The 27,961-nt window shown below is 42.1% G+C and overlaps 1 protein-coding gene across 1 annotated transcript in view; it reads right to left on the reverse strand.

Moving 5' to 3' along the window:
* The window catches only part of NCAPG (non-SMC condensin I complex subunit G), a 526,604-nt gene that overhangs the window by 27,304 nt on the left and 471,339 nt on the right, over window positions 1–27,961 (reverse strand). Inside the window, exons 14-15 of the mRNA XM_053700289.1 lie at window positions 23,444–23,521; window positions 22,476–22,542 (exon numbers count right to left, since the gene is read on the reverse strand). Of these exons, the coding sequence (XP_053556264.1) occupies window positions 22,476–22,542; window positions 23,444–23,521 (145 nt within the window). The remainder of the gene's footprint in view (window positions 1–22,475; window positions 22,543–23,443; window positions 23,522–27,961) is intronic.

Below are 27,961 nucleotides of genomic sequence, written 5' to 3' on the forward strand. Positions count from 1 at the left end.
CAGCAGGTTTCCTAGTCTGCTTGCCCTTGTTCCAGGACTGGTTAGGTTTCCAGCCTTGTCTGTAGCGAGCAACAGCTCCTTCCTGTTTTGGTGCAGAGGAAGTTGATGCTGCTCCTGCTTTGAAATTACGAAAGGAACGAAAATTAGACTGTCTAGTCTTGGCTTTGGCTTTGTCCTGAGGCAGGGCATGGCCTTTACCTCCTGTAATGTCAGCGATAATCTCTTTCAACCCGGGCCCGAATAAGGTCTGCCCTTTGAAAGGTATATTAAGCAATTTAGACTTAGAAGTAACATCAGCTGACCAGGATTTTAGCCACAGCGCCCTGCGTGCCTGAATGGCGAATCCTGAATTCTTCGCCGTAAGTTTAGTAAGATGTACTACGGCCTCCGAAATGAATGAATTAGCTAGTTTAAGGACTCTAAGCCTGTCCGTAATGTCGTCCAGAGTAGCTGAACCAATGTTCTCTTCCAGAGACTCAATCCAGAATGCCGCTGCAGCCGTGATCGGCGCAATGCATGCAAGGGGTTGCAATATAAAACCTTGTTGAACAAACATTTTCTTAAGGTAACCCTCTAATTTTTTATCCATTGGATCTGAAAAAGCACAGCTATCCTCCACCGGGATAGTGGTACGCTTAGCTAAGGTAGAAACTGCTCCCTCCACCTTAGGGACCGTTTGCCATAAGTCCCTTGTGGTGGCGTCTATTGGAAACATTTTTCTAAATATCGGAGGGGGTGAGAACGGCACACCGGGTCTATCCCACTCCTTAGTAACAATTTCAGTAAGTCTCTTAGGTATAGGAAAAACCTCAGTACTCGTCGGTACCCGCAAAATATTTATCCAACCTACACATTTTCTCTGGTATTGCAACTGTGTTACAATCATTCAGAGCCGCTAACACCTCCCCTAGTAATACACAGAGGTTTTCCAGTTTAAATTTAAAATTTGAAATATCTGAATCCAGTCTGTTTGGATCAGAACCGTCACCCACAGAATGAAGTTCTCCGTCCTCATGTTCTGCCACCTGTGACGCAGTGTCTGACATGGCCCTAATATTATCAGCGCACTCTGTTCTCACCCCAGAGTGATCACGCTTACCTCTTAGTTCTGGTAATTTAGCCAAAACCTCAGTCATAACAGTAGCCATGTCCTGTAATGTGATTTGTAATGGCCGCCCAGATGTACTCGGCGCTACAATATCACGCACCTCCCTCTGAGCGGGAGATGTAGGTACTGACACGTGAGGCGAGTTAGTCGGCATAACTCTCCCCTCGTTGTTTGGTGAAATTTGTTCAATTTGTACAGATTGACTTTTATTTAAAGTAGCATCAATACAGTTAGTACATAAATTTCTATTGGGCTCCACTTTGGCATTGCAACAAATGACACAGGTATCATCCTCTGAATCAGACATGTTTAACACACTAGCAAATAAACTTGTAACTTGGAAATACAATTCAATTAGAAATATTAAAACGTACTGTGCCTTTAAGAAGCACAGAAGATCTATGACAGTTGAAAATTAATAAATTGAAACAGTTATAGCCTCAATCCTTGTAAATAACACAACTTTAGCAAAGGTTTAATCCCATTAGCAAAGATAACAAATTCTGAAAGCAGGAAACAAATTACAGAATAAACGTTTTTTATCTCAGTCAAACTATAATTCTCACAGCTCTGCTGAGAGAAATTACCTCCCTCAAAATAAGTTTTGAAGACCCCTGAGCTCTGTAGAGATGAACCGGATCATGCAGGGAATACAATGAGTTGCTGACTGAAATATTTGATGCGTAGTAAAAGCGCCAAAAAACGGCCCCTCCCCCTCACACACAGCAGTGAGGGAGAACAGAAACTGTCAGAAAACAGATTAAGCAACTGCCAAGTGGAAAAATAGTGCCCAAACATTTATTCACTCAGTACCTCAGTAAATGAAAACGATTTTACATTCCAGAAAAAACGTTAAACATAATCTCTAGTTATTAAACAGCTTTATGTATTTCTTACAGTGTAATTCTAGTGAAGTACCATTCCCCAGAATACTGAAGTGTAAAGTATACATACATGACATTATATCGGTATGGCAGGATTTTCTCATCAATTCCATTGTCAGAAAATAAAAACTGCTACATACCTCTATGCAGATTCATCTGCCCGCTGTCCCCTGATCTGAAGTTTACCTCTCCTCAGATGGCCGAGAAACAGCAATATGATCTTAACTACTCCGGCTAAAATCATAACAAAAACTCTGGTAGATTCTTCTTCAAACTCTGCCAGAGAGATAATAACACACTCCGGTGCTATTTTAAAATAACAAACTTTTGATTGAAGATATAAAACTAAGTATAATCACCATAGTCCTCTCACACATCCTATCTAGTCGTTGGGTGCAAGAGAATGACTGGGAGTGACGTAGAGGGGAGGAGCTATATGCAGCTCTGCTGGGTGAATCCTCTTGCACTTCCTGTTGGGGAGGAGTAATATCCCAGAAGTAATGATGACCCGTGGACTGATCACACTTAACAGAAGAAAGTACCTTAACACCCATAGACTACATATTAACCCCTAAACCGAGGCCCTCCCGCATAGCAAACACCAACATAAAATTATTAACCCCTAATCTCCCGCTCCGGACATTGCCGCTACTAGAATAAACATATTAACCCCTAAACCGCCGCACTCCCGCATCACAAACACTAGTTAAATATTATTTACCACTAATCTGCCGCCCCTAACATTGCCGCCACCTACCTACATTTATTAACCCCTAATCTGCCGCCGCCAACGTCGCCGCCACTATACTAAATTTATTAACCCCTAAACCTAAGTCTAACCCTAACCCCCACTAACTTTAATGTAATTAAAATAAATCTAAATAAAACCTACTATTAATAACTAAATAATTCCTATTTAAGACTAAATACTTACCTATAAAATAAACCCTAAGATAGCTACAATATAACGAATAGTTACATTGTAACTAGCTTAGGTTTTATTTTTGACAGCTAAGTTTGTATTTATTTTAACTAGGTAGAATAGTTACTAAATAGTTATTAACTATTTACTAACTACCTAGTTAAAATAAATACAAATTTACCTGTAAAAATAAAACCTAACCTGTCTTACACTAACACCTAACCTTACACTACAATTAAATAAATTACATAAATTAAATACAAATAACTAAATTACAAAAAAACAAACACTAAATTACACAAAATAAAAAAATAAATTATCAGATATTTAAACTAATTGCACCTAATCTAATAGCCCTATCAAAATAAAAAAGCCCCCCAAAATAAAAAAAACCCTAGCCTAAACTAAACTACCAATAGCCCATAAAAGGGCCTTTTGCGGGGCATTGCCCCAAAGAAATCAGCTCTTTTACCTGTAAAAAAAACCCCCAACAGTAAAACCCACCACCCACACAACCAACCCCCAAATAAAATCCTAACTAAAAAACCTAAGATCCCCATGGCCCTGAAAAGGGCATTTGGATGGGCATTGCCCTTAAAAGGGCATTTAGCTCTTTTTCCGCCCAAAACCCTAATCTAAAAATAAAACCCACCCAATAAACCCTTAAAAAAGCCTAACACTAACCCCCGAAGATCCACTTCGCTAAATGCCCTTTTAAGGGCAATGCCCATCCAAATGCCCTTTTCAGGGCAATGGGGAGCTTAGGTTTTTTTAGATAGGATTTTATTTGGGGGGTTGGTTAAGGGCTATTGGTAGTTTAGCTATTCTACCTAGTTAAAATAAATACAAACTTGCCTGTGAAATAAAAATAAAACCTAAGCTAGATACAATGTAACTATTAGTTATATTGTAGCTAGCTTAGGGTTTATTTTACAGGTAAGATTAGGGGTTAATATTTAACTAGTGTTTGCGATGCGGGAGTACGGAGGTTTAGGGGTTAGTATGTTTATTATAGTGGCGGCGATGTCCGGAGCGGCAGATTAGGGGTTAATAAGTATAATGTAGGTGTTGGCGATGTCGGGGCAGCAGATTAGGGTGTTTAGACTCAGGGTTTATGTTAGGGTGTTAGGTGTAAACATAAATTTTCTTGCCCCATAGGAATCAATGGGGCTGCGTTATGGAGCTTTACACTCCTTTATTGCAGGTGTTAGACTTTTTTTTAGCCGGCTCTCCCCATTGATGTCTATGGGGAAATAGTGCACGAGCACGTAAAACCAGGTTACCGCAGCGCTGGTATTGGAGTGCAGTATGGAGCTCAATTTTGCTCTACGCTCACTTCTTGCCTGCTAATGCCGGGTTTTTGCAAACCTGTAGTACCAGCGCTGTAGGTAAGTGAGCGGTGACAATAACTTGCAAGTTAGTACCTCACCGCTCATAACGAAAAACTCGTAATCTAGTCGAAGGCTTTTAAAACCTAAAAGAAGCACTAAGTTTAGATTCCTTACTAAACATATGATCGACAGCATCTGGAATAAGAAAAACTTCAAAAGTTACCTCAGAAGCTTAAAAAAACAGAATTCAAACATTTGCTATTCTTGTTATCAAGAGGACTAGATTCCTTAAAGGGACACTAAACCCAATTTTTTTTTCTTTCATGATTCAGATAAAGCATGATGACATTTTAAGCAACTTTCTAATTTACTCCTATTATCAAATTTTCTTCATTCTCTTGGTATATTTATTTGAAATGCAAGAATGTAAGTTTAGATGACGGCCCATTTTTGGTGAACAACCTGGGTTGTTCTTGCTGATAAATTCATCCACCAATAAAAAAGTGCTATCCAGAGTTCTAAACCAATAAAAAGCTTAGATGCCTTCTTTTTTCAAATAAAGATAGCAAGAGAATGAAGAAAAATGGATAATAGGAGTAAATTAGAAAGTTGCTTAAAATTGCATGCTCTATCTGAATCACGAAAGAAAAAAAACATAATTTATGCTTACCTGATAAATTTATTTCTCTTGTAGTGTATCCAGTCCACGGATCATCCATTACTTGTGGGATATTCTCCTTCCCAACAGGAAGTTGCAAGAGGATCACCCAAAGCAGAGCTGCTATATAGCTCCTCCCCTCACAGCAATATCCAGTCATTTGACCGAAACAAGACGAGAAAGAAGAAACCATAGGGTGCAGTGGTGACTGTAGTTTAATTAAAATTTAGACCTGCCTTAAAAGGACAGGGCGGGCCGTGGACTGGATACACTACAAGAGAAATAAATTTATCAGGTAAGCATAAATTATGTTTTCTCTTGTTAAGTGTATCCAGTCCACGGATCATCCATTACTTGTGGGATACCAATACCAAAGCTAAAGTACACGGATGATGGGAGGGACAAGGCAGGAACTTAAACGGAAGGAACCACTGCCTGTAGAACCTTTCTCCCAAAAACAGCCTCAGAAGAAGCAAAAGTGTCAAATTTTTAAAATTTTGAAAAGGTGTGAAGCGAAGACCAAGTCGCAGCCTTGCAAATCAGTTCAACAGAGGCCTCATTTTTAAAGGCCCAGGTGGAAGCCACAGCTCTAGTAGAATGAGCTGTAATCCTTTCAGGGGGCTGCTGTCCAGCAGTCTCATAGGCTAAGCGTATTATGCTCCGAAGCCAAAAGGAGAGAGAGGTTGTCGAAGCTTTTTGACCTCTCCTCTGTCCAGAGTAAACGACAAACAGGGCAGATGATTGACGAAAATCTTTAGTAGCCTGTAAGTAAAACTTCAAGGCACGGACTACGTCCAGATTATGCACAAGACGTTCCTTCTTTGAAGAAGGATTAGGACACAATGATGGAACAACAATCTCTTAATTGATATTCCTGTTAGAAACCACCTTAGGTAAAAACCCAGGTTTGGTACGCAGAACTACCTTGTCTGAATGAAAAAACATAATTTATGCTTACCTGATAAATTTATTTCTCTTGTAGTGTGTTCAGTCCACGGGTCATCCATTACTTATGGGATATATTCTCCTTCCCAACAGGAAGTTGCAAGAGGATCACCCAAGCAGAGCTGCTATATAGCTCCTCCCCTCACATGTCATATCCAGTCATTCGACCGAAACAAGACGAGAAAGGAGAAACTATAGGGTGCAGTGGTGACTGGAGTTTTAATTAAAATTTAGAACTGCCTCAAAAAGACAGGGCGGGCCGTGGACTGAACACACTACAAGAGAAATAAATTTATCAGGTAAGCATAAATTATGTTTTCTCTTGTTAAGTGTGTTCAGTCCACGGGTCATCCATTACTTATGGGATACCAATACCAAAGCTAAAGTACACGGATGATGGGAGGGACAAGGCAGGAACATTAAACAGAAGGAACCACTGCCTGTAGAACCTTTCTCCCAAAAACAGCCTCCGAAGAAGCAAAAGTGTCAAATTTGTAAAATTTTGAAAAGGTATGAAGTGAAGACCAAGTCGCAGCCTTGCAAATCTGTTCAACAGAGGCCTCATTCTTAAAGGCCCAGGTGGAAGCCACAGCTCTAGTGGAATGAGCTGTAATTCTTTCAGGGGGCTGCTGTCCAGCAGTCTCATAGGCTAAACGAATTATGCTACGAAGCCAAAAAGAGAGAGAGGTGGCCGAAGCCTTTTGACCTCTCCTCTGTCCAGAATAAATGACAAACAGAGAAGAAGTTTGTCGAAAATCTTTAGTTGCCTGTAAGTAGAACTTCAGGGCACGGACTACATCCAGATTATGTAAAAGACGTTCCTTCTTCGAAGAAGGATTAGGACATAATGATGGAACAACAATCTCTTGATTGATATTCCTGTTAGAAACTACCTTAGGTAAAAACCCAGGTTTAGTACGCAGAACTACCTTGTCTGAATGAAAAATCAGATAAGGAGAATCACAATGTAAGGCAGATAACTCAGAGACTCTTCGAGCCGAGGAAATAGCCATCAAAAACAGAACTTTCCAAGATAACAGCTTAATATCAATGGAATGAAGGGGTTCAAACGGAGCACCTTGAAGAACTTTAAGAACTAAGTTTAAACTCCACGGTGGAGCAACAGTCTTAAACACAGGCTTAATCCTAGCCAAAGCCTGACAAAAAGCCTGAACGTCTGGAACTTCTGCCAGACGTTTGTGTAAAAGAATAGACAGAGCAGAAATCTGTCCCTTTAACAAACTAGCAGATAAACCCGTTTCTAAACCCTCTTGTAGAAAAGACAATATCCTAGGAATCCTGACCTTACTCCATGAGTAACTCTTGGATTCACACCAGTATAAATATTTACGCCAAATCTTATGGTAAATCTTTCTGGTAACAGGTTTCCGAGCCTGTATTAATGTATCAATAACCGACTCCGAGAAACCACGCTTTGATAGAATCAAGCGTTCAATCTCCATGCAGTCAGCCTCGGAGAAATTAGGCTTGGATGTTTGAAAGGACCCTGAATTAGAAGGTCCTGCCTCAGAGGCAGAGACCATGGTGGACAGGACGACATGTCCACTATAATCAATTTAACAGTTAACGTTTTTATCACAGTCAAACACACTGTCACAGGTCTGCTGTGACTGATTACCTCCCTCAAATATAAATTTTGAAGACCCCTGAGCTCTCTGGAGACGTCCTGGATCAAGGAGGAAGAAAACAGGAAGACTATGATTGAATTTTAACTGCGCAACAAGGCGCTAACAAAAGCCCCTCCCACTCATATTACAACAGTGGGAAACCAGCTATAACGGTTTCTATGCAGAAATATACGTTAGCCATGTGGAAAAAAATCATGCCCCAAGAGATTTATCACCAAAGTACCTCACAAAACGATTAACATGCCAGCAAACGTTTTAAAAAACAACATTTCAGATGTTGTGTAAAGTTATCACTAAGCCTGCTACCAGTCGCTTCTACTGCAGTTAAGGCTCATACATTATTTCAGTATTAACAGTATTTTTTCAGTCAAATTCTAGTCCCTAGAAATTAACTCTACTGTGCCTACATTTACCAGCCTGATACCAGTCGCTACTACTGCATTTTAGGCTGTACTTACATCATATGGGTATCGGCAGTGTTTTCTTAGTCAATTCCATTCCTAGAAAATATTTTACTGCACATACCTCATTTGCAGGGGACCCCGCATGCTATTCCCTTTTCTGAAGTTACCCCACTCCTCAGAATGTGCGAGAACAGCCAGTGGATCTTAGTTACGTCTGCTAAAATCATAGAAAACGCAGGCAGATCCTTCTTCTAAATACTGCCTGAGAGAAAAAACAGCACACTCCGGTGCCATTTAAAATAACAAACTTTTGATTGAAGAATAAGTAAAAAAACTCCTAACTCCTCTCACGACCTCCTTCTTTGTTGAGAGTTGCAAGAGAATGACTGGATATGACATGTGAGGGGAGGAGCTATATAGCAGCTCTGCTTGGGTGATCCTCTTGCAACTTCCTGTTGGGAAGGAGAATATATCCCATAAGTAATGGATGACCCATGGACTGAACACACTTAACAAGAGAAATCAGATAAGGAGAATCACAATGTAAGGCAGATAACTCAGAGACTCTTCGAGCCGGGGAAATAGCTATCAAAAACAGAACTTTCCAAGATAAAAGTTTAATATCAATGGAATGAAGGGGTTCAAACGGAACTCCCTGAAGAACTTTAAGAACCAAGTTTAAGCTCCACGGGGGAGCAACAGTTTCAAACACAGGCTTAATCCTAACCAAAGCCTGACAAAATGCCTGAACGTCTGGAACTTCTGCCAGACGCTTGTGCAAAAGAATAGACAGAGCAGAGATCGGTCCTTTTAAAGAACTAGCTGATAAGCCTTTGTCCAAACCCTCTTGGAGAAAGGACAATATCCTAGGAATCCTAACCTTACTCCATGAGTAACTCTTGGATTCACACCAATAAAGATATTTACGCCATATCTTATGGTAGATTTTCCTGGTGACAGGCTTCCGAGCCTGTATTAAGGTATCAATGACTGACTCAGAGAAGCCATGCCTTGATAGAATCAAGCGTTCAATCTCCATGCAGTCAGTCTCAGAGAAATTAGATTTGGATGATTGAAAGGACCTTGTATTAGAAGGTCCTGCCTCAGAGGCAGAGTCCATGGTGGAAGAGATGACATGTCCACTAGGTCTGCATACCAGGTCCTGCGTGGCCACGCAGGCGCTATCAGAATCACCAATGCTCTCTCCTGTTTGATTTTGGCAATCAGTCGAGGGAGCAGAGGAAACGGTGGAAACACATAGGCCAGGTTGAAGAACCAAGGAGCTGCTAGAGCATCTATCAGCTTTGCTCCCGGGTCCCTGGACCTGGATCCGTAACAAGGAAGCTTGGCGTTCTGGCGAGACGCCATGAGATCCAGTTCTGGTTTGCCCCAACGATGGACCAGTTGAGCAAACACCTCCGGATGGAGTTCCCACTCCCCCGGATGAAAAGTCTGACGACCTAGAAAATCCGCCTCCCAGTTCTCTACGCCTGGGATGTGGATCGCTGGCAGGTGGCAAGAGTGAGACTCTGCCCAGCGAATTATCTTTGAGACTTCTAACATCGCTAGGGAACTCCTGGTTCCCCCTTGATGGTTGATGTAAGCCACAGTAGTGATGTTGTCCGACTAAAATCTGATGAACCTCAGTGTTGCTGAGGCCAAGCTAGAAGAGCATTGAATATTGCTCTTAACTCCAGAATATTTATTGGGAGGAGTTTCTCCTCCTGAGTCCACGATCCCCGAGCCTTCAGGGAGTTCCAGACTGCGCCCCAACCTAGAAGGCTGGCATCTGTTGTTACAATCGTCCAATCTGGCCTGCGAAAGGTCATTCCCTTGGACAGATGGACCCGAGAAAGCCACCAGAGACGAGAATCTCTGGTCTCTTGATCCAGATTTAGTAGAGGGGACAAATCTGAGTAATCCCCATTCCACTGACTTAGCATGCATAATTGCAGCCGTCTGAGATGCAGGCGCGCAAATGGCACTATGTCCATTGCCGCTACCATTAAGCCGATTACTTCCATGCACTGAGCCACTGACGGGCGTGGAATGGAATGAAGGACACGGCAAGCATTTAGAAGTTTTGATAACCTGGACTCCGTCAGGTAAATTTTCAACTCTACAGAATCTATAAGAGTCCCTAGGAAGGAGACTCTTGTGAGTGGTGATAGAGAACTCTTTTCCACGTTCACTTTCCACCCATGCGACCTCAGAAATGCCAGAACTATCTCTGTATGAGACTTGGCAATTTGAAAGCTTGACGCCTGTATCAGGATGTCGTCTAGATACGGAGCCACCGCTATGCCTCGCGGTCTTAGAACCGCCAGAATTGAGCCCAGAACCTTTGTAAAAATTCTCGGGACAGTGGCCAACCCGAAGGGAAGAGCTACAAAATGGTAATGCCTGTCTAGAAAGGCAAACCTTAGGAACCAATGATGATCTTTGTGAATCGGTATGTGAAGGTAGGCATCCTTTAAGTCCACTGTGGTCATGTACTGACCCTCTTGGATCATGGGTAGGATGGTCCGAATAGTTTCCATTTTGAATGATGGAACTCTGAGGAATTTGTTTAAGATCTTTAGATCCAAGATTGGTCTGAAGGTTCCCTCTTACTTGGGAACCACAAACAGATTTGAATAAAATCCCTGTCCCTGTTCCGTCCGCGGAACTGGATGGATCACTCCCATTACTAGGAGGTCTTGCACACAGCTTAGGAATGCCTCTTTCTTTATCTGGTTTGCTGATAACCTTGAAAGATGAAATCTCCCTTGTGGAGGAGAAGCTTTGAAGTCCAGAAGATATCCCTGAGATATGATCTCCAACGCCCAGGGATCCTGAACATCTCTTGCCCACGCCTGGGCGAAGAGAGAAAGTCTGCCCCCCACTAGATCCGTTTCGATAGGGGGCCGTTCCTTCATGCTGTCTTGGGGGCAGCAGCAGGCTTTCTGGCCTGCTTGCCCTTGTTCTAGGACTGGTTAGGTTTCCAGGCCTGTCTGGAATGAGCAACAGTTCCCTCTTGTTTTGAAGCGGAGGAAGTTGATGCTGCTCCTGCCTTGAAATTTCGAAAGGCACGAAAATTAGACTGTTTGGCCTTTGATTTGGCCCTGTCCTGAGGAAGGGTATGACCCTTGCCTCCAGTAATGTCAGCAATAATTTCCTTCAAGCCAGGCCCGAATAAGGTCTGCCCCTTGAAAGGAATGTTGAGTAATTTAGACTTTGAAGTCACGTCAGCTGACCAGGATTTAAGCCATAGCGCCCTACGCGCCTGGATGGCGAATCTGGAATTCTTAGCCATTAGTTTAGTCAAATGAACAATGGCATCAGAAACAAATGAGTTAGCTAGCTTAAGCGTTCTAAGCTTGTCAATAATTTCATTCAATGGAGCTGTCTGGATGGCCTCTTCCAGGGCCTCAAACCAGAATGCCGCCGCAGCAGTGACAGGCGCAATGCATGCAAGGGGCTGTAAAATAAAACCTTGTTGAATAACATTTTCTTAAGGTAACCCTCCAATTTTTTATCCATTGGATCTGAAAAAGCACAACTGTCCTCAACCGGGATAGTGGTACGCTTTGCTAAAGTAGAAACTGCTCCCTCCACCTTAGGGACCGTCTACCATAAGTCCCGTGTAGTGGCGCCTATTGGAAACATTTTTCTAAATATAGGAGGTGGGGAAAAGGGCACACCGGGTCTATCCCACTCCTTGCTAATAATTTCTGTAAGCCTTTTAGGTATAGGAAAAACGTCAGTACACACCGGCACCGCATAGTATCTATCCAGCCTACACAATTTCTCTGGAATTGCAACTGTGTTACAGTCATTCAGAGCAGCTAATACCTCCCCAAGCAATACACGGAGGTTCTCAAGCTTAAATTTAAAATTAGAAATCTCTGAATCAGGTTTCCCCGAGTCATAGATGTCACCCACAGACTGAAGCTCTCCGTCCTCATGTTCTGCATACTGTGACGCAGTATCAGACATGGCTCTAACAGCATTTGCGCGCTCTGTATCTCTCCTAACCCCAGAGCTATCGCGCTTGCCTCTTAATTCAGGCAATCTAGATAATACCTCTGACAGGGTATTATTCATGATTGCAGCCATGTCCTGCAAGGTAATCGCTATGGGCGTCCCTGATGTATTTGGCGCCATATTAGCGTGCGTCCCCTGAGCGGGAGGCGAAGGGTCTGACACGTGGGGAGAGTTAGTCGGCATAACTTCCCCCTCGACAGAACCCTCTGGTGATAATTCTTTTATAGATAAAGACTGATCTTTACTGTTTATGGTGAAATCAATACATTTAGTACACATTCTCCTATGGGGCTCCACCATGGCTTTCAAACATAATGAACAAGTAGGTTCCTCTGTGTCAGACATGTTTAAACAGACTAGCAATGAGACTAGCAAGCTTGGAAAACACTTTAAAACAAGTTTACAAGCAATATGAAAAACGTTACTGCGCCTTTAAGAAACACAAATATTCCCAAATTTTGAAATAACAGTGAAAAAATACAGTTACACTAACGAAATTTTTACAGTGTATGTAATAATTTAGCAGAGCATTGCACCCACTTGCAAATGGATGATTAACCCCTTAATACCAAAAACGGAATAACAAATAACAAAAACGTTTTTTAAACAGTCACAACAACTGCCACAGCTCTACTGTGGCTTTTTACCTCCCTCAATACGACTTTTGAAGCCTTTTGAGCCCTTCAGAGAAGTCCTGGATCATGCAGGAAGAAGCTGGATGCCTGTGTCTGTAATTTTTGCTGTGCAAAAAAATGCCAAAATAGGCCCCTCCCACTCATATTACAACAGTGGGAAGCCTCAGGGAACTGTTTCTAGGCAAAATTCAAGCCAGCCATGTGGAAAAAACTAGGCCCCAATAATTTTTATCACCAAACATATGTAAAAACATGCCAGCAAACGTTTTAAAATACACTTTTATAAGAGAAGTATCTCTATTAATAAGCCTGATACCAGTCGCTATCACTGCATTTAAGGCTTTACTTACATTACTTCGGTATCAGCAGCATTTTCTAGCAAATTCCATCCCTAGAAAAATATTTTAACTGCACATATCTTATTACAGGAAAACCTGCACGCTATTCCCCCTCTGAAGTTACCTCACTCCTCAGAATATGTGAGAACAGCAAAGGATCTTAGTTACTTCTGCTAAGTTCATAGAAAACGCAGGCAGATTCTTCTTCTAAATACTGCCTGAGATAAACAGTACACTCCGGTACCATTTAAAAATAACAAACTTTTGATTGAAGAAATAAACTAAGTATAAAACACCACAGTCCTCTTACGACCTCCATCTTAGTTGAGAGTTGCAAGAGAATGACTGGATATGGCAGTGAGGGGAGGAGCTATATAGCAGCTCTGCTGTGGGTGATGCTCTTGCAACTTCCTGTTGGGAAGGAGAATATCCCACAAGTAATGGATGATCCGTGGACTGGATACACTTAACAAGAGAAATGAGCCATAATCTTTTCATTAGGCTGCTGTCCAGCAGTCTCGTATGCCAGGCGGGTGATGCTTTTCAGCCAAAAAGAAAGAGCGGTAGCCGTAGCTTTTTGACCTCTACGTCTTCCAGAATAAACAACAAATAAAGAAGATGTTTGACGGAAATCCTTGGTTGCCTGTAAGTAAAACTTCAAGGCCCGAACCACGTCCAAGTTATGTAACAGACTCTCCTTCTTAGAAGAAGGATTAGGACACAAGGAAGGAACAACAATTTCCTGTTTAATATTCTTATTTGAAATAACCTTAGGAAGGATTCCAGGTTTAGTACACAAAACCACCTTATCAGAATGGAATATAAGATAAGGCAAATCACATTGTAACGCAGAAAACTCAGATACTCTTCGAGCAGAAGAGATAGCAACTAAAAACAAAACTTTCCAAGATAAAAGCTTAATATCTATGGAATGCATGGGTTCAAACGGAACCCCTTGAAGAACATTGAAAACTAAATTCAAACTCCATGGCGGAGCAATAGGTTTAAATACAGGCTTGATTCTAACTAAAGCCTGACAAAAAGACTGAACGTCTGGGACATCTGCCAGACGCTTGTGTAGCAGAATTGATAAAGCAGAAATTTGTTCTTTCAAGGAACTAGCTGATAATCCCTTCTCCAATCCTTCTTGGAGAAAAGCCAAAAACCTAGGAATCCTAACCCTACTCCATGAGTAGCCCTTGGATTCGCACCAATAAAGATATTTACGCCATATCTTATGGTAAATCTTTCTCGTGACAGGCTTGCGAGCCTGAATCAAAGTATCAATGACCAAGTCAGAGAACCCCCGCTTAGATAAAACTAAGCGTTCAATCTCCAAGCAGTCAGCTGCAGAGAATTTAGATTGGGATGTTGGAACGGACCTTGAATGACAAGGTCCCGTCTCAATGGCAATTTCCACGGTGGCAGAGACGACATGTCTACTAGATCTGCATACCAAGTCCTGTGTGGCCACGCAGGCGCTTTAAGAATTACTGAAGCTCTCTCCTATTTGATTCTTGCAATCACACGAGGCAGGAGAGGAAATGGTGGAAACACATAAGCCAGGCTGAACGACCAAGGTACTGCTAGAGCATCTATCAGTACCGCTTGGGGATCCCTGGACCTGGACCCGTAACAAGGAAGTTTGGCATTCTCACGAGATGCCATTAGATCCAGTTCCGGTGTGCCCCATTGACGAATCAATGATGCAAACACCTCCGGATGGAGTTCCCACTGCCCCGATGAAAAGTCTGACGACTTAGAAAATCCGCCTCCCAGTTCTCTACTCCTGGGATATAGATTGCCGATAGATGGCAAGAGTGAGTCTCCGCCCATCGGATTATCTTTGAAACCTCTATCATCGCTAGAGAACTCTTTGTTCCCCCCTGATGATTGATATATGCTACAGTCGTGATATTGTCCGACTCGAATCTTATGAATTTGGCCAAAGCCAACTGAGGCCACGCCTGAAGCGCGTTGAATATTGCTCTCAGTTCCAGAATATTGATTGGTAGAAGAGACTCCTCCTGAGTCCAAACACCCTGAGCCTTCAGGGAATTCCAGACTGCAACCCAGCCCAAGAGGCTGGCATCCGTCGTCACTATAACCCATGCTGGTCTGCGGAAGCACAGACCCTGGGACAGATGATCCTGTGACAACCACCAAAGAAGAGAGTCTCTGGTCTCTTGATCCAGATTTATCTGAGGAGATAAATTTGCATAATCCCCATTCCACTGTCTGAGCAAGCACAGCTGCAGTGGCCTGAGATGAAAGCGTGCAAAAGGAACAATGTCCATTGCCGCTACCATTAATCCAATGACCTCCATACACTGAGCCACTGATGGCCGAGGAAGGGACTGAAGCCCCCCGCAAGTATTTACAATTTTTGACTTTCTGACCTCCGTCAGAAATATTTTCATGTCTACCGAGTCTATCAGAGTTCCAAAGAATGTTAGTGGAACTAGTGAACTCTTTTCTATATTGACTTTCCAACCGTGAGTTCTTAGAAAAGCCAACACGATGTCCGTGTGAGATTTGGTTAGATGATAAGTTGACGCCTGAATCAGAATATCGTCCAGATAGGGCGCCACTGCTATGCTCCGCAGCCTTAGAACCGCCAGAAGGGACCCTAGCACCTTTGTGAAGATTCTGGGAGCTGTGGCTAACTCGAAAGGAAGGGCCACAAACTGATAGTGTTTGTCCAGAAAGGAGAAACTTAAAAACTGATGATGATCCTTGTGGATAGGAATGTGAAGATACGCATCCTTCAAGTCCACGGTGGTCATATATTGACCCTCCTCGATCATTGGCAAAATTGTTCGTATGGTCTCCATCTTGAACGATGGGACTTTTGGCATTTGAGATCTAAAATCAGTCTGAAGGTTCCCTCTTTTTTGGGAACCACGAACAGATTTGAGTAAAACCCCTGCCCCTGTTCTAGTTTTGGAACTGGACAAATTACACCCATGGTATAGAGGTCTTTTACACAGCGTAAGAACGCCTCTCTTTTTGTCTGGTCTACAGACAAACGTGAAAGATGAAATCTCCCTCTTGGGAGAAAATCCTTGAATTCTAGTCGATACCCCTGGATCACAATTTCTAATGCCCAGGGATCCTGAACATCCCTTGCCCAAGCGAAGAGAGAAAGTCTGCCCCCTACTAAATCCGGTCCCGGATCGGGGGCTGCCCCTTCATGCTGACTCGGTAGCAGCAGCGGGGTTCTTAACTTGTTTACCTTTATTCCAGGTCTGGTTAGGTCTCCAGACTGACTTGGATTGTGCAAAATTCTCCTCCTGCTTTGTGGCGGAGGAGGAAGGAGAGGGCCCACCTTTAAAGTTTCGAAAGGAACGAAAATTATTTTGTTTAGCCCTCATCTTAACAGCCTTGTCCTGAGGAAGGGCATGACCTTTACCTCCAGTAATGTCGGAAGTGATTTCCTTTAGTTCAGGCCCGTATAGGGTCTTACCTTTAAAAGGAATAGCTAAAACCTTAGATTTTGATGACACATCAGCAGACCAAGATTTAAGCCATAACGCTCTACGCACTAAAATGGCAAAACCTGCATTTTTTGCTGCTAATTTAGCCATTTGAAAAGCATCGGTAATAAAAGAATTAGCTAGCTTGAGAGCCTTAATTCTATCCAAAATATCATCTAATGGGGTCTCAACCTTAAGAGACTCCTCTAGAGCCTCGAACCAAAAAGCTGCTGCAGTAGTAACTGGAACAATGCACGCTATAGGTTGTAGAAGAAAACCCTGATGAATAAACAATTTCTTTAGAAGACCCTCTAACTTTTTATCCATAGGATCTTTGAAAGCACAACTGTCCTCAATAGGTATAGTTGTATGCTTAGCTAGAGTAGAAATAGCTCCCTCCAACTTAGGGACCGTTTGCCAGGAATCCCGAATGGTGTCAGATATGGGAAACATTTTCTTAAAAGTAGGAGGGGGAAGAGAACGGAATGCCTGGTTTGTCCCATTCCTTAGTAACAATGTCCGAAATTCTTTTAGGGACTGGAAAAAAAATTAGTGTAAGTAGGTACCTATAGATATTTATACATCTTACACAATTTCTCTGGTGGTATTACAATAGGGTCACAATCACCCAGAGTCGCTAAAACCTCCCGGAGTAACAAGCGGAGGTGTTCAAGCTTAAATTTAAAGGCTGTCACATCCGAGTCTGTCTGAGGGAACACATTACCTGAATCTGAAAGCTCTCCCTCAGACAGCAATTCTCCGACCCCCAAATCAGAACACTGTGAGGGTACATCGGAAATGGCCAATAAAGCATCAGAGGGCTCAGCATTTACCCTAATACCGGACCTACTGCGCTTACCCTGTAAACCTGGCAGTTTAGATAATACCTCTGTAAGGGTAGTAGACATAACTGCAGTCATATCTTGGAGGGTAAAATAATTAGACGCACTAGAAGTACTTGGCGTCACTTGAGTGGGCGTTAAAGGTTGTGACACTTGGGGAGAATTGGATGGCATAACCTGATTCTCTTCAGACTGAGAATCATCCTTATGTTCTTTGCAATGTAGGGCCCTTTCAGTACATGAGGGACACAATGTAAGTGGGGGTTCCACAATGACTTCTAAACACATAGAGCATTGACTTTCCTCAATGTCAGACATGTTGAACAGGCTAGTAATAGCCACAAAAAGTCTTAAAAACACTTTATTTAATGAAAAAAAAAAAAACAATTTTGAAAAACGGTTCTGCGCCTTTAAGAAGTAAAAAAGCACACAATTTTTCCAAATCTGCTTTAAAATGTTATAACTCTCACAATTTAAGCATATGTATCTTATCTTGTAACCTAAGATTGCACCAAGTAAGGGACAAATTAACCCTCTATGAGAAAAACGTTACCCAAAAACATTATAAAAAATAGATTAGCAACCCCCTGCACCTCGCCACAGCTCTGCTGTGACGCCTACCTCTCCTCAGGGGTCTGAGAAATCTCACTATACCTTTGTTAGGCTATGTCTTAAGTTTGGGCCCACCGGAGCTGAAGTTTGCTGCCTTCATGTGAAAATCAACTGCGCATCTGAGGCGTGAAAATTAGGCCCCGCCCATCCTATGCGATGTCTCTCTGCCTAACAAAACCGCTGTAAAGCGGTATAGGAACTAGCCATGTGGGTTTTTTGTATCTCCAAATAATCATAAGCCATGTGAAACCCTCCAGTACAATTGAATATAAAAACGTTTCTTCATAAAAACGTTATGTTGCCCCAGTGTCAACCATGCTGCCATTCCTTTGCTGCATTTTAGCCTATACACAATAATATACAGGTCCCAGTAATACCCCTATATATATATATATATATATATATATATATATATATATATATATATATATATATATATAGGATTACTGCTTACCCCTTCCCTCATGGGAACTATGTCAGCCTGTTCTGAAATATCAGTCTCTCCAGAATAAATGACTGAACATACCTCAATGCTTGTAGCATGAAAAACGTTCCCCACATTGAAGCTTCTCAAGTACTCCTCAGCCATTCTGTGGGAACTCCTCTGGATCTTAGTGACAACTGCTAAGATCATCAACCTCCAGGCAGAAATCTTCTTCCATCTGCTGCCTGAGGAAAAATAGCACTCACTGGTACCATTTAAAATAAAAAAGTCTTGCTTGAAGAAAATAAAAACTATCATTTTATCACCTCTTTCACTTTACCTCTTCCTATTACTAGTATAGGCAAAGAGAATGACTGGGGGTGGAGAGAAGGGAGGAGCTATATATACAGCTCTGCTGTGGTGCTCTTTGCCATTTCCTGTTAGCAGGAGGATAATATCCCACAAGTAAGGATGAATCCGTGGACTCGTCGTAATTAGTAGAAGAAATAAAATGATCTTACCAGAATCTATGCCGTGGAACAGGAACACGGCCCTTCAAGTGTGATAGGTAGAAGCTTCGCTCCTGACATGGACATGAGAGCAGAAAGCAGGCAGCGAAACTCGTCAACGCTGATTGCTTGTGGAGCTGTTAATATGAGTCGGGATGGTTTCGCAGAAAGACTCTCCCTGCATCGCCGGACTCTAACTTTTACCCAGGCTCTCACTGAGAGGCTGACAGGACTACTAAAAACTCCAGTCCTATTCCAAAGAGTACTACCCTCCATAAGAGACTACTCCGAATCTTCGGCACTTCTCTGCCATCCTCCTGTGACGAAAGGCAAAATATGACTGGGGGATGAGGGGAGTGGGGGAGGTATTTAAGCCTTTGGCTGGGGTGACTTTGCCTCCTCCTGGTGGCCAGGTTCTGTATTCCCAAAAGTAATGAATGAAGCCGTGGACTCTCCTCCCCTTTAGATGGAAAAGTGAGCTGAGTTTTTTATTCTAAGTGGCAGTCCGTGTCTGTATACAGTGAGTTTTGTTTTCTATTGTAAGAGCAGCAGCATTACTTATATTTAAAACAAATCTTATCAAATGCTGTTGCTCTCACAGTAGAAAACGAAGCTCAGTTTACACAGGTCTCCTCATTGCATAAATAACAAACTACACAGGAAACAACCAAAGCTTTCCCTCTTCGTATGCTGCTTTTCAAACTAATCATATAAAATAATGCTGGCTAAATATTTAGCTTCATTCTCAAGTTATGTTTGCTAAACAAAAACATTTAAAGTGAATGTAAATTTTGATGTTTAAGTGCCCGGTTTTTAAAACTTTGATTAAAAACAGGGGCACTTTAATTCATCAAAATTTACATTTCACTCCTGTTGTGACAAAAAACTTACCTTTTAAACTACACAGCAGCTGCTGCTTCCTCCGGTCTCACAAGCCATTTCTGATGTCAGAAATGATTGATAGGTCATCCTCCAATCACAGATTCCCCCCCCGGGGGATTCAGTGTCTGATTCACTGCTCTGATTGGAGGAAGCCAGATACCTCATTTTAGACCCAGGAAGAGGCTTTGAAACAGGTGGAGGAAGCTGGAGCTGCTGTGAAGATTAAAAAGTAAGTTTATTTTCACAACAGGAGTGAAATGAAAATATTGATGAATTAAAGTGCCCCTGTTTTTAATCAAAGTTTTAAAAACCGGGCACTTTAGCATCAAAATTTACATTCACTTTAACCTCTTCAGGATTTTTCTTTGTCTGTGGAAAGCAGGAGTTAAAACTTGTCAGCTGAAAAGTGGGAGGCACTAGTGCATATAGAGAACCTCCATCCTAAACACACTGATAACAGATAAGCAGATAGAACCATTTTAGGCTGCTGCTAGCCCATACACAGCAGAATAGCTTTCCCTGTCCCTGTTTAAACACACAGAGGGGCTGAGTGCAGCAGATCAACAGTGCAATCTACTGCCTGATAGTGGACACCACATTGATATAGGGAACAGAGGCTATCCTATTACTGAGATAAAGATAAATGCATTGTGAAATTATCTTATATTTATTTTTAATACTCCCTGCATAGTAAAAACAAGAAGACATACTCTCTACTAACAATCTATTGACTTTATCCTTGTCTCATAACTTGAAGACAGTAAAGGAGGGAGGCAGGGTTTACACACGGTGTTACCCCCCCCCCCCCCAGAGCCCCAAGACTTGCACTGTTGTTTCCAACAGTGGGTCTTGGGGGTCTGTTGCTGCTTAGATGCCTGAGATACAGGTTTCTAAACAGCATGCCCCCTGCTCTTATACTTAACATTGTTAAGTATAAATAAAGTTGCGCGGTAATGTCATCACGTTATTGCGCGTGACGTCACCGCGCATCACGTGAAGCCCCAGCGATGCCTGTCAAAATGCAGGCCCAATTGCCGGGGTAGGAGCTGGTGGGAGCCCCCAGATCTCCCTCAAGGTGGGAGAGTGCTCATGACGGCTCTGAGCCGTCATGAGCACCAGAGTGAGAAACTCTGTGACGGCTCTGAGCCGTCATTAGCACTCAAAGAGTTAAAAAAAAAAGTTACTACAATGCAGTTGTTTCCACATTAAAAAAACCAAAGCTCCCTCTTCTCAGATCTGTACACAGCATAATATCTAGCGGTCAAGGAAGCTTGCTTGTTGCCTAGGAGACAGCTAAGCCTTGCACTTGATTCAGAGAACGGCTCAGCTGCTGATTGGTGCATTTTTGGCAATGCTCAGAGCCTTTGAATCCTGCTGCTCCTGACTGTGGCAATGTGCACATGAGCAGTTGCACATAGTCGTACGACTACCGATGTTATTGGACATTTAAAGCTGAAATTCTAAGGGCAGTGGAACGCTTCAGTAATTTTAGTTCAAATAACTTCAAAATGCAAGAAAACTGAATATATACACTACAATTTCAAGTTTTTCAGGTTTTATAAAATAGTTATATTTATAAAATAAGAGCTCTTGAAGCAAGAGAAAAACTCCAGAAGAAGACCTGAAAAACTTACATGGCCAAAGCACGTTAATCCGACACCAAAAAGGAGTATAACACACAAGGAGGCAGAAAAAACTCTACACCAAACATCCAGATAGCGCACTAAGTAACAAAACATTGCATGTGTAACCCGACGTAAAATAATGCAAAAAACCCACGTGCACAAAAAGCTATAATTAAGTGTAAAATCTTATTTATTAACTTTCCATTGTTTTTTTTTATCGGGGGCTCATATGAAGGTTATTGATTATCTGTAGCTGGTAAGGGAGCTGAGATCAAGGGGTTTGTACCCCCCATATCCAGCTCCCTTACTAGCTATAGTGGTCCACCCCTTTGTGGGGACACCACCTCCACTCCCATTGATGGCTTGGGAGTGCCACCCACTAGACCACCAATGAAACCCAGACTGTAGTGCAGAGATAGCTGGAAAAAAGTTTTTGATCAGCCAACGCCCTGCATGACTAGAATACCTCATTCATGTGCACAGAACTAGTTAATGTTTGAAAAATTGCTGTAGTTTCTACTATGTTTAATGGGAGATTGGATTGCTTCTTGCTCCATTTTCCTTGGGCTTCATAATCCTGATAAAGGGCTCCCCAACCTTGAATGCTGTAGTCTGTTGTAACCTCTCTCCATTGTGGTTATGAGAGCCTCAATCCCTGAGACAGATATAATTTATGAAGCCATCACCTCAGATGTTGTTTCATGGTCTTTGTGGGGAAAATAATTTGCTAAGATAAAGCAATGGTTGTGGGAAAAAAAGACCTGAAAAAGACATCTTCCTCCAATAGGCCCACTTTACTAGATGTATTTTTGATGCCACTTTCCCCAAAATCTCCCTGCTACTGACTCAAAGCCCTCCAGGAGCACACAATTTCAAACAGGCAAACACTACTATACGTGACCCTAGTTGCTAGTTAAAAATGCAAACATGGTAATTAAAAACATAGCAGAACCAGAAAAGAGGATTCAAGAGAAAAGAGGTGCATAAAAAAATATGTTTACTTTATATAAATATACTTCTGGTACATAACTCACTTTAAGAGCATGACAAGTTTATTCAATATAAGTACAAGCACTCAACTGTGTTACACTTTGGCTAAGGGGATATTAACTCCTTATACAGCAAACATAGTACTGTCAGTTTACATGGAAATTGTAGAATTATAATTTTTTTATTATTAAAATCATTAGTTAATAAAATCTTACCTGCCACTTTCAACATCTACATTTTTGCTAGATTTTTTTCTAGTTGCAGTTGATCCTTTCCTGCGTGCTATAGTGGAGAGAAAAAAAAATCAAAACACGCATAGTTGGAACAAGGATAAAGAAAATAATATATGACGGTGCATAGGAGAGTTCCTAATATAGGAGATATGATAGTTAAGAATGATATAGTCCCTAAAATGAAATTAAAACAGACACATATTTCGTCTAAACAAATGGTACTTTCCCCTGCTTGAGGTGCGCTAGTTGTAGTGCTGTGATAAATTGAAATACATTTTTGCATCCAGGAAAGAAATTTTAAATAAAAAATGTTTACACGTGACTCATCCTATGTCGTATACTTGATTAAATGTCCGTGTTCTAAGACCTATATAGGTGAAATGGTTAGAAAAGTTGCCTTTAAAAAAAAAAAAAAAAAAAGCCAACCATAATATAAGCCAACTACGGTAGCAAGCGATAGATGGAGTAGGGAAATTAAGGAGAGGCAGTGACAGGGAATTAATCCTTAAACAAAAGAATCCTTCTGGATACAAAAATTAAACTCTGACACCTAAAGGCCTCAACAGGGAGTTGGACCTCTCAGTGTTCCTATAGAGTTTAAATTAAGAATAATTATCTAGTCTGAGTAATTGGTTTAGTTTAAAATGTATGTTAAGTTTATGTGAATTTAAATATTGATCACTAGGTGGGTAGTATTGTACAATTTGATGTATGGTTTAATATGAAACCATATAAAAGGTTACACACACGTGTATTGAATGAGCATGATTAAGGGAGAATATCCCGAAATGTTGCTTGAATTTTTGCTGTACCTGTTATCATTAAAAATCATATGAATTAATCAATGGTGCGAAAGATTCTGCAAATTCATGCTTAAATTCTAGTTAACAGAAAAGCACATTCTTACTGGCAACTCCAAATGAACATGTACATATAAAAATATATCATACCAGATTTGCCTTTAACAGACTTCTGTTTAGCAGTATCTATCGCTGGTTCCTCAAATTCCCCAACTTCATCTTTTTTTTCTAAGAGAAAATAAAATATTTCAAAACACTTAACATGCATGACACTAACATGATACTAATGACATAACAACAAAGGATTTCAAAAAGATCTGTCAATGAACATGATGTATGAAACCTTGTAATTTTACTCACACTTCATAACTAGACTAAGTTAGATATGGACAGAAGTGTTGTGTTCTCCTGTATGTGATTTGTGCTGCACCATAATACTGACCAAGATACTTTATTTGTTCTCAAATGAGCATTTGAATGTCATGCTATATGTAAATGAATAAACTTGGATTATTTGTCCGCTTAAAGGGACACAAAACCCAATTCTTTCTTTCATGATTCAGTTCGAGCATGCAATTTTAAGCAACTTTCTAATTTACTCCTATTATAAAAACATAATTTATGTTTACCTGATAAATTCCTTTCTCCTGTAGTGTAGTCAGTCCACGGGTCATCATTACTTCTGGGATATTAACTCCTCCCCAACAGGAAGTGCAAGAGGATCACCCAAGCAGAGCTGCTATATAGCTCCTCCCCTCTACGTCACACCCAGTCATTCGACGAGAACCAAACGAGAAAGGAGAAACTATAGGGTGCAGTGGTGACTGGAGTATAATTTAAAAATTTAGACCTGCCATAAAAAACAGGGCGGGCCGTGGACTGACTACACTACAGGAGAAAGGAATTTATCAGGTAAGCATAAATTATGTTTTCTCCTGTTAAGTGTAGTCAGTCCACGGGTCATCATTACTTCTGGGATACCAATACCAAAGCTAAAGTACACGGATGACGGGAGGGACAGGCAGGATCTTTATACGGAAGGAACCACTGCCTGAAGAACCTTTCTCCCAAAAACAGCCTCCGAAGAAGCAAAAGTGTCAAATTTGGAAAATTTGGAAAAAGTATGAAGAGAAGACCAAGTTGCAGCCTTGCAAATCTGTTCAACAGAGGCCTCGTTCTTAAAGGCCCAAGTGGAAGCCACAGCTCTAGTGGAATGAGCTGTAATTCTTTCAGGAGGCTGCTGTCCAGCAGTCTCATAGGCTAAACGTATTATGCTACGAAGCCAAAAAGAGAGATAGGTAGCAGAAGCTTTTTGACCTCTCCTCTGTCCAGAATAAACGACAAACAGGGAAGAAGTTTGGCGAAAATCTTTAGTTGCCTGTAAATAAAATTTCAGGGCACGGACTACGTCTAGATTGTGCAGAAGTCGTTCCTTCTTTGAAGAAGGATTCGGACACAATGATGGCACAGCAATCTCTTGATTGATATTCTTGTTAGTGACAACCTTAGGTAAGAACCCAGGTTTAGTACGCAGAACTACCTTATCTGAATGAAAAATCAGATACGGAGAATCACAATGTAAGGCTGATAACTCAGAGACTCTACGAGCCAAGGAAATAGCCATTAAAAACAGAACTTTCCAAGATAGCAGCTTGATATCAATGGAATGAAGGGGTTCAAACGGAACACCCTGTAAAACGTTAAGAACTAAATTTAAGCTCCATGGTGGAGCAACAGTTTTAAACACAGGCTTAATCCTGGCCAAAGCCTGGCAAAAAGCCTGAACATCTGGAACTTCTGACAGACGCTTGTGTAAAAGAATGGACAGAGCTGAGATCTGTCCCTTTAGGGAACTAGCAGATAAACCCTTTTCTAAACCTTCTTGTAGAAAAGACAATATCCTAGGAATCCTAACTTTACTCCATGAGTAACTCTTGGATTCGCACCAATGTAAGTATTTACGCCATATTTTATGGTAAATCTTTCTGGTAACAGGCTTCCTAGCCTGTATTAAGGTATCAATAACTGACTCCGAAAAACCACGCTTTGATAAAATCAAGCGTTCAATTTCCAAGCAGTCAGCTTCAGAGAAATTAGATTTTGATGTTTGAAAGGACCCTGAATTAGAAGGTCCTGTCTCAGAGGCAAAGACCAAGGTGGACAGGATGACATGTCCACTAGATCTGCATACCAGGTCCTGCGTGGCCAAGCAGGAGCTATCAGAATCACTGATGCTCTCTCCTGTTTGATCCTGGCAATCAATCGAGGAAGCATCGGGAAGGGTGGAAACACATAGGCCATCCCGAAGGTCCAAGGTGCTGTCAAAGCATCTACCAGGACTGCTCCCGGGTCCCTGGACCCGTAACAAGGAAGCTTGGCGTTCTGGCGAGACGCCATGAGATCTATCTCTGGTTTGCCTCGAAGTATTTGGGCAAAGATCTCCGGATGAAGTTCCCACTCCCCCGGATGAAAAGTCTGACGACTTAGGAAATCCGCCTCCCAGTTCTCCACTCCAGGAATGTGGATCGCTGACAGGTGGCAAGAGTGAAACTCTGCCCAGCGAATTATCTTTGATACTTCCATCATCGCTAGGGAGCTTCTTGTCCCTCCTTGATGGTTGATGTAAGCTACAGTCGTGATGTTGTCCGACTGAAACCTGATGAACCCCCGAGTTGTTAACTGAGGCCAAGCCAGAAGGGCATTGAGAACTGCTCTCAATTCCAGAATGTTTATTGGAAGGAGACTCTCCTCCTGAGTCCATGATCCCTGAGCCTTCAGGGAATTCCAGACAGCGCCCCAACCTAGTAGGCTGGCGTCTGTTGTTACAATTGTCCAATCTGGTCTGCTGAATGGCATCCCCCTGGACAGATGTGGCCGAGAAAGCCACCATAGAAGAGAATTTCTGGTCTCTTGATCCAGATTCAGAGTAGGGGACAAATCTGAGTAATCCCCATTCCACTGACTTAGCATGCACAATTGCAGCGGTCTGAGATGTAGGCGTGCAAAGGGTACTATGTCCATTGCCGCTACCATTAAGCCGATTACCTCCATGCATTGAGCCACTGACGGGTGTTGAATGGAATGAAGGACACGGCAAGCATTTTGAAGCTTTGTTAACCTGTCTTCTGTCAGGTAAATCTTAATTTCTACAGAATCTATAAGAGTCCCCAAGAAGGGAACCCTTGTGAGTGGTAAGAGAGAACTCTTCTCTACGTTGCGACCTTAGAAATGCCAGTACTAACTCTGTATGAGACTTGGCAGTTTGAAAGCTTGACGCTTGTATCAGAATGTCGTCTAGGTACGGAGCCACCGAAATTCCTCGCGGCCTTAGCACCGCCAGAAGAGAGCCCAGAACCTTTGTGAAGATTCTTGGAGCCGTAGCCAACCCGAATGGAAGAGCTACAAACTGGTAATGCCTGTCTAGGAAGGCAAACCTTAGATACCGGTAATGATCTTTGTGAATCGGTATATGAAGGTAGGCATCCTTTAAATCCACTGTGGTCATGTACTGACCCTTTTGGATCATGGGTAAAATTGTCCGAATAGTTTCCATTTTGAACGATGGAACTCTTAGGAATTTGTTTAGGATCTTTAAATCCAAGATTGGTCTGAAGGTTCCTTCTTTCTTGGGAACCACAAACAGATTTGAGTAAAACCCTTGTCCGTGTTCCGACCGCGGAACCGGATGGATCACTCCCATTAGTGAAAGATCTTGTACACAGCGTAGAAACGCCTCTTTCTTTATCTGGTTTGTTGACAACCTTGAAAGATGAAATCTCCCTTTTGGGGGAGAGGCTTTGAAGTCCAGAAGATATCCCTGAGATATGATCTCTAACGCCCAGGGATCCTGGACATCTCTTGCCCAAGCCTGGGCGAAGAGAGAGAGTCAGCCCCCCACTAGATCCGTTCCCGGATCGGGGGCCCTCACTTCATGCTGTCTTAGGGGCAGCAGCAGGTTTTCTGGCCTGCTTGCCCTTGTTCCAGGATTGGTTAGGTTTCCAGCCTTGTCTGTATCGAGCAACAGCTCCTTCCTGTTTTGGTGCAGAGGAAGTTGATGCTGCTCCTGCCTTGAAGTTACGAAAGGCACGAAAATTAGACTGTCTAGCCCTAGGTTTGGCTCTGTCTTGAGGCAGGGCATGGCCTTTACCTCCTGTAATGTCAGCGATAATTTCCTTCAAACGGGCCCGAATAAGGTATGCCCTTTGAAAGGTATGCTAAGAAATTTAGATTTAGAAGTAACATCAGCTGACCAGGATTTTAGCCACAGCGCTTTGCGTGCCTGAATGGCGAATCCGGAATTCTTAGCCGTAAGTTTAGTTAAGTGTACTACGGCATCAGAAATAAATGAATTAGCTTAAGGGTTTTAAGCTTGTGTGTAATCTCATCTAATGGAGCTGATTCAAGGGTCTCTTCCAGAGACTCACACCAAAATGCAGCTGCAGCCGTGACAGGCGCAATGCATGCAAGGGGTTGCAATATAAAACCTTGTTGAACAAACATTTTCTTAAGGTAACCCTCTAATTTTTTATCCATTGGATCTGAAAAGGCGCAGCTATCCTCCACCGGGATAGTGGTACGCTTAGCTAAAGTAGAAACTGCTCCCTCCACCTTAGGGACCGTTTGCCATAAGTCCCGTATGGTGGCGTCTATTGGAAACATCTTTCTGAA

The sequence above is a fragment of the Bombina bombina genome, chromosome 2 (assembly GCF_027579735.1).
Source record: "Bombina bombina isolate aBomBom1 chromosome 2, aBomBom1.pri, whole genome shotgun sequence".
Taxonomy (NCBI): Eukaryota; Metazoa; Chordata; class Amphibia; order Anura; family Bombinatoridae; genus Bombina; species Bombina bombina.